The 7,619-nt window shown below is 41.3% G+C and overlaps 1 protein-coding gene across 1 annotated transcript in view; it reads left to right on the top strand.

Annotated features, from left to right (window-relative positions):
• grapa (GRB2 related adaptor protein a) overlaps window positions 1-5,889 on the top strand; it is a 44,860-nt gene extending 38,971 nt beyond the window's left edge. Inside the window, exon 5 of the mRNA XM_012876643.3 lies at window positions 4,731-5,889. Coding sequence (XP_012732097.1) covers window positions 4,731-4,910 — 180 coding nt within the window. The 3' untranslated portion in view covers window positions 4,911-5,889. The remainder of the gene's footprint in view (window positions 1-4,730) is intronic.
• Window positions 5,890-7,619: the final 1,730 nt, after the last annotated feature.

Raw genomic sequence — 7,619 nt, forward strand, 5'->3', positions numbered from 1 at the left:
TCTACGTTCTTTCAGGAGGAGTGAATGCTGCTTGTCAAGACTTGATGCAATCTACTGAGTTTCCTTAGATAGAAAACTTTTTAACCAATCTGTCTGGATCATTTGAATCTATTGACTTTGTAAAGTGCCTTGAGATGACATGCGTTGTGAATTGGCGCTACATAAATATAATAGAATTGAATTGAATTAATGAAGGGAATATCTGATAATGATGACATGTCTAAAACATTGCAGCCCAACAGTGAAGAACAGTAGAGCGGCACCATGTGATGCTGAGAACTTAAAGGTATAGTAGACAATCGTTTTCTGGCTTTTGATCATTAGCCACACATATAAAGGGTTCTCAAGCAACAAGTGACGTTTTGTTCGTGCTCATAAAAAAAAAGGAAAGCCTGTGATGGACTGATTACCTGTCCAGGGTGTATCCTGCAGGTATAGATAATGGATGGATAAGAATAGTAGAACAGAATTTTGGACCTTGTGAAAGTTGTCTTTTTGGTTGCCTGTCTGTGAAGATGGTGATGTTAAACTTGCAGATTTATTGTGGAGCCCAGGTAGGTCATAGACATAATCAAAACTCAGGGAAAAAGATAATAATTACGTAAAAATCACTTCCTCACAAGATGACTACTTCCTTTGTTTCAGTTATATGGGTCAGTGCCACAGACCTGAACTAATTGAGCGCCGGTTTAATTGAGTCACACTGCTTTTCATGTTCTCATCCCCATTGTGCCGTCAGTCTTCTCAAACTAATTCCTTTCCAGCTCATTACATGGCTCTTTTCTATCTGCGCGCAGCAGAATGGCAAACGATTTTCAGCCTTTTCCCCCAAATATTTCCCCACCTCATCCTTAACATCCCCGTGCCCTTGTGCTACCATGTTTTCTTTTTCAAACGAAAAAGCCCCGTGGAAGCATCGTTTGTCCTTCATCAGCAGTAACGCAGGCAGGGTGAAAGGGTTTTTATTCGGACCTCAAATGTCATGTGAGCAAAAACGTGGAGACCAAATTAGAACAAAGACGCAGTCTGTTCACATTACTGATTAAATTGTACGGCTGTGAGGGCTCTCTCCGGGTTGAAGTGGGTTTACTGAAGAGGATGCCAAAATGGATGGGCCCTATTTCTTCCCTCCAAACTATCACTAATCACAATGTGCCGCGGAAAGAATACGCACAAGTCAAACCATCTCAGCCCCCGTTTGTGTTTTATCATTCCCCTGCAAAAATATTAACATACACTGAATATTTCACATTCTGCCCCATTACGCTGACATACTTTGATTTCTTTTTATGGCATTTTGATGTCTAAAAAAAAGAACCAAAGGTTTACAAGCTGTGGCTCTGGAGCCAGATTTTTATATCCACAGAAATCAGTTCAGTCCAATCACACAGGCAGATTCAATTACGTGCATTCTAAGTTGATCGTGATTACAATAAGGTTTATTATTCAGCTTGGTAAAATAAATAAATAAGTCCAGCCAATTGCATGAAGTGTTAACTTTGCAGCAATACCCCATACTGAACAGGCACGTGACAACAGTGGAAAGAATCGTGTCCGCGGGGGGGAGAAGCAGACTCAGTGTGAGCAGCCACCTGCTGTAATTGGTGGGTGGTTTCAGAAAACATTCATAGTCTTAGTGTAAAGCCTTGATGTTTTGGTTGTTTAAATGCTTGAATCAAGGATGGTTAACTTAGACATAAAAAACAAACATTTAAAAAGAAAAAATGAAAAACTGTAAAGGCCGTGTGGCTCTAGACAATTTTTACTTTGTTAGCAACAAGAATAATAATAATTTTTTTAGCCTAATAATGCATCTGACTCAGATTTCTACTTGTTTATGTATCTCTTTACCTGTGCATGTTTGACCTCAGTGCCGGATAGATAAACCCACAGCAACATCCCAGATTTCAGCAGCGACACACACCGTAGGCCCGTTCACACACGTGCAACCAAAGCACATCGGTATTCCTTTCAGTCTCTCAGCTCCCTCCTAGCTCATGGCACGTCCACTCTCGTCCGTGGGAGCGCGGCTGACAGCTAAGAGGTTGGTTACGTTTGAGACGTTCCCTCCTAAAATAGCCGCTGTTATTCCGCTGCTCTTAAACTGCTTTTACTCCACCAGTCAACACAGATCAGAGGAGGCCGGGTATCAGGGGAGAAGAAAAGCACTGCTTCTGTCGAAGCTCAAGGAAAAGCACAGCGAGACAGAGAGAGCTTCGGCGTCTGAGGATTGAACTGAACAGAACCGCTGATATGTTTTCCTGATGTTCTTTGTCGCTGTTTTCTGTGGGTGTGCGCATCGCCGGGGTACATCTATCTGACCGTCGCCCTCATCATTCTGGGCTTTAAAATCGTCATAACCTTTTTAAGTTACGGTTGTGTCATTTTAAAGTCGGAGTTGTACGACTTTTATGCCTCGTGAAGCTCAACCCTGATGAAGGTTTTATGAAAACATGCGTTACTCGTCAGGCTAGACCAGAAAGCCGTGCTGCAAGGCCAAATACATTCCCTGATTGAAATTTGCGGTGCAACATCGAGCATCAGGGGAAAACGATCTGGTTCTGGTCACCAGCCTATTTTCGTTTCTGCTTCTCTTGTCTAATCTCCACAACCGATCCATTTTGTTTCAGTCATATTGTTTCCCCATATCCAACGTGTCTTCCAGTGGAATTGAGAGGATTACATTTTTGTTGTGTGTGTTTTAATGCATACCGTTTAAAAATGAATGAATCCTCACACTTCATGCACATTTGGTTCAATATTTCTACCTGTCTGTCCACGGCTTCTGACTTGATAGGAAACCCTTCTGAGAGTTAATATTTGACATGAACGCAAAAGCTCAGCATGGTCTGGAAAAATAAATGCTTGATGAAATGAATAGATAAAACAAGGAACAAAGATGGCAATTTTTAACATAAAAACGCAATTTGAACATCTCTTTTAATGTAAATAACCGAGCTAATTGACTAAAAGGCAGATATGCATTTGGATAATTTGGATACCGACACATGAGGTTAGTACCAAGTGCGAAAGCTTCACATAAGCAGCATTCTGAGGGGAATTTCATGAACGAGATCGTGGCTGTTTAATTAACTAACACATCTCCACAGATGAGAAACACGACCTATTCTGTATGAGTTTTAGCATTCCTTCAGTGGAGAGCGCTCCTCCTCCAACCCCTAAAAAACAATTTTTAAAAAATAATAATAAGGAATAAAACATCTCTGAGATGAAATGATGTGAAGAGTAAAAAAATAAAAACACGGCCAGACATCATTATTGGATATATTCCATGAAACGTGCTGCATTGGATTGTTTTTAAAGAAGAGAGGCAAAGCAAGCAACAAGTGATTTCCAACTGAGGTTCAATGTGCATCAGAGATGCGGGTTTGAAGCCAATCATGATGAATAAGGTTTTGCAGACATGTTGATCTTTCATCTCTGATTTAAGTAATTCTGCCACAAACACTGGGGTGAACTTTATTAAAGCACATGTAACCCCCCCCCCTTCCCCTGCAGCGTAACCCTCCTACACACGTGAGGCTGGTCTTTGATGACTCAGACTTTCCGGACATTGTATGTTTCATTCTTCAAATGTGTTGGTGTGAATACTACTGAGTCACAGCTACACTTTAGTCACATTTCTGTGTTTTCATTAAAGTAATTGTGAAATGCTAACATCTGTTCAGAACGAACATTTTTCCTTCTCCAGTGTGCTCAGAACAAAAAGGTGGGAATAGAATAGTTACGTCAATAAAACTTACAGTTCAGTTCCTAGATGTACAGTAAATACTCTAAGTTGCCCTGCGATGGACTGGGAAAACTGTCCAGATTGTACCCTGCCTACTTTCTGCTGGAGACAGGTATCAGCCCACCACCTACCCCCCACCCAACCCCACATTTAGTTCTTTTAGACAATGGCAGAATGGATGGCTTTAATTTATCAAGAGGAAAAACATCTAAATTCACCCTATTTTAAAAAGTAACTTCCCTCCAGACCTGGTAGAAGTTTTTTTCCCATCCTGGGTTTCTATGGGTTCTTTTGTGAGCTCCATTTGCAAATATCGGCTCTCATTGGGGTCAGCGGGAGCCCCAAAACCTTCTATATGGGTTTGTAATTCATTCCAGATGGATAGATGTCAGTAAAGTTGTTTCTCACCTGCTCACCTGTGTTGCTTTTTGATATCTTTTACACTACTTCATGGAGACAGGTTCTATTTAAATAATTCATCAGATTTGACCTGTAAATGAAAACCTGTGTCTCAAAGAGACTATCTATAGTTTTTCTGGTATGGCAGTAATTAGGCCCTGGTGTGGTTAGGGAAATTGAACTTGAAAAATGTGATTAATCACAATTTACTCATGATTAAAAATTATGGAGGGTTTTACACATAGAACCAGACACGGCTAGATCATTTTTTTACCTTAATGAATGAAATCATCTGTAAACAGTTTTTTGTGTTTACTAAAGTTATTAGACTGATAGATAATGCATGTGGTACTTTATTGATGATCTGAAAGGCGTTAGAGTGACAAATAAGCAAAAAGAGAAGACATCTGTATGAGAGGGAAGAAAAACTTCTTTAGAGTGCAGTAATCTACTATATTGGCTATAACAGATTCTTCTCTCCTCGTCAGAAAGCTATTCCTAGTGGGGACGGCCGTTCTCGGGAATCCCTGAAACTGTTTTACAGCTTGTAACAAATCTTCCTCTCTTTCTTCTCACGCAGCGCCCCCATCAGGCGCACGCTCTCTTCGACTTCACCCCCCACCACCCGTCGCAGCTGCGCTTCCTGCGCGGAGACGTCATCGAACTCATGGACTGCTCGGACGCGGTACGTTGGAGGGGTCGTTGTCACGGACGCGTGGGCTACTTCCCCCCGGAGTACGTCCAGCCTATGTACCAATGACAGTGACCCCCATAGGACATCAAAGACACGGGTTCGTCGGCGAGGCATCCGGACCCCCGCCTCGCCTCCCACCCCCCAAAAAAACAAACACTGCTCTCCTTCTCCACCCCTACCCACTGACCTGCGGAGGGAACGACTTGATTGAGGCTTTAAAGAACTGATTCCTCTCACGTCTAGGTCATCGCAGCTTTCACTCTCTTCCACTTGATTCTTCAGCTCGACTATAAAAGTGAGGACAAATCTTAAAAACACGCGCCTGTAAACTGTGGAAGACACGGTCAGAAACGAACAAAGACACACAATCCTAACCATAATAATTTTCTTAAAACTTATCGGAGCGGGTGAACCCTCACTAAGGGTGCGAGTAAAGACCCCAAGGAAGTTTTTTTTCCCCGTCCAGAGCTTCTCGATCTGGAGGGAGATCCAGTGAAGAGCAGCGACTCTGAGGACCCTGACGTCAGACCCCTTTGTCACTGAGACGGAGGGTGGAAGCAACGTCTGGATATGACCACATGTAAACCTGTGAACTTCAGGGGCATTTGTTTGAGGAAATAGTCTGCTACTGGGAGACTAAGTTCAGATGTGACTGTGTGTGAACTGCTTGCCCTGTGTGCGTGGGTGTGTGTGGTATGGCTTTGTAGAGACCTGATTGTGAATCACTAAAGGAAGTCCCCGTATTGCCGTGAGGACCGAGCTAAAATACTGCTTTGAAAATACACTGCTTAAAATGTAATGAGCTTATTTTATTTGCCGACCATATGTATTTATTCCAACTCGTGTGTGTGTGTGACCTGTAAAAGCGTATATTGTAAATAGAATTCTTCATTACTGAAAGCAAACATTTGACATCATTTACAATATGAACTTGGACTCGTCTTCCATTACTTGTTATGAGAAATCAATTAAAGAAACATATAGGTTTACCTCTTTGACCCTGCTCTCTTAGCACAAGATAAATAAATAAAAACTGTTGCCATCAGTTTGTTTTTTTGAAATGATTATACATCTCAATGTGATTAGTTTTAGACTGAAGCACAGGAAATCTGATCGAGACATTTGAGAGTGATAATCATATTGTTTCGTTCAGTGAAGGTTTGGTTTGAAGCTGGTTCATGGTTCACTGTTAATTCGTTTGCTCGCTGCTAAATGAATATAAAAACAAAACACACTTGGGGGATTTTCATTATGGATGGAGAAATTGTGCACCTGCAAAACAAGAATCAAAAGATAAACATGTAGTTGTTGTAAATAGTAAATTTGCCTCCATAATATTCCAGGGTTTTGCACATTTTGGTCAAGTTTAACCGTTTTTTCAGCTTTTATGCTTGCTTTTTATCAAACGTTTCCACTTTGACTTCATTGACTGAACAAAACATGCTTAGGTCTGTGGTGTGGGGTCTTAATAATAATTTAAGGACCTGGTCGAGGCCAGATATTATACACGTTCTTTTTTATCGTGACCGTAAATGATGGCCACAATAAACCTTTTGTGCAAACAGCAGTTTTTAAAGCATGCCGTTAGAAAGCACACATTCTTCCTTAATCACATAACTCTGTCTGCTTAAATGGTTCAAAAATGAGCTCTAAACACTGCATTGCACCGACGTGTTGAGTATCTGCTTATTTTAATTAACTCACTCATTTCTGAGGTGTGTCCCATGAGGCAGTTATCTTGTTTTGCCTTTGACGGGCAGCCTGCCTCTGAGGAAGTTCTTTGGAACATTTCTGACATTGCATTTAGCTTTTTTTTTTTTTTTTCAAATTTCAACTGAAAATGCTATAAAATATGTTTATAATAAGGAAATAATTGTGCTTATACACAGTTTTGTCAGCTGTAATGATTTGTTTTCCGTCTGTGTAGGACAGCACAGCCACAAGGTTGGAGTTCACACAGAGGGAGGAATCACCGAATTGTTTCTCTTTGCACAATCTCTCTAGATTGCCAAGTCCCCCAGGATCCTCTCCCGTGCTTTCTTCTCTTCAGATAACCACAAATGTTTCTGTACAGAATTTAGCTCTGGGGGGGCCAAGAAGGAACGCTGATTCTGTGTCTGATGAATCTTTCCTGTGTTGATTTGGCCATATGTTATGAATCAATACCCAACGATGAGACATTTTCACTTTTCAGGTTGAGATTTTCATTCAATAAAGTGCTCTGATGGTTCAAATTGTCCATGATCTCATAGGCTCCAACAAGGTATGCATCATCTTCGATCTTCTGATATTTAATATGCAACGCGAGTGAACGGCAGGTTTGAATCTGCGCTGGACCCGTTGACGGTGGGCACGTAACTGCTTAGAGTGCATTCGGTTATTGCCAAAACAATTAAAAAGGATTGCGAAATGACTGACAGGGCAGTGGAGAAGAAGCGCAACGGAAGGTCGTTTTCGTAATTAAAGTGATTAACAAGCACAATTAGACATTTACTGCTACAAGTTTGTTTCGCCCCGGCAATTGGCAGAGCTCTCCTCCAGCCCAGAGAATGAGTGATAGGCTGTGATTTCCAGACGTACACACAGGTCACAAATATCTGCAGTCCATTTCAAAGCAAACAAGACATGAATAAACAATTCATAGAGTTGTCAATAACCTCATTTTCTATGGAGAGCTCGCTCCGTTTCGTTTAGGTTATCAACATATTATCAGGGCAAAGGTCTTTCAGAGAGTACTCTGGCATGTCGCTGACATTATGTAGGTACGTGTGTAGC

The sequence above is a fragment of the Fundulus heteroclitus genome, unplaced genomic scaffold (assembly GCF_011125445.2).
Source record: "Fundulus heteroclitus isolate FHET01 unplaced genomic scaffold, MU-UCD_Fhet_4.1 scaffold_48, whole genome shotgun sequence".
NCBI lineage: Eukaryota > Metazoa > Chordata > Actinopteri > Cyprinodontiformes > Fundulidae > Fundulus > Fundulus heteroclitus.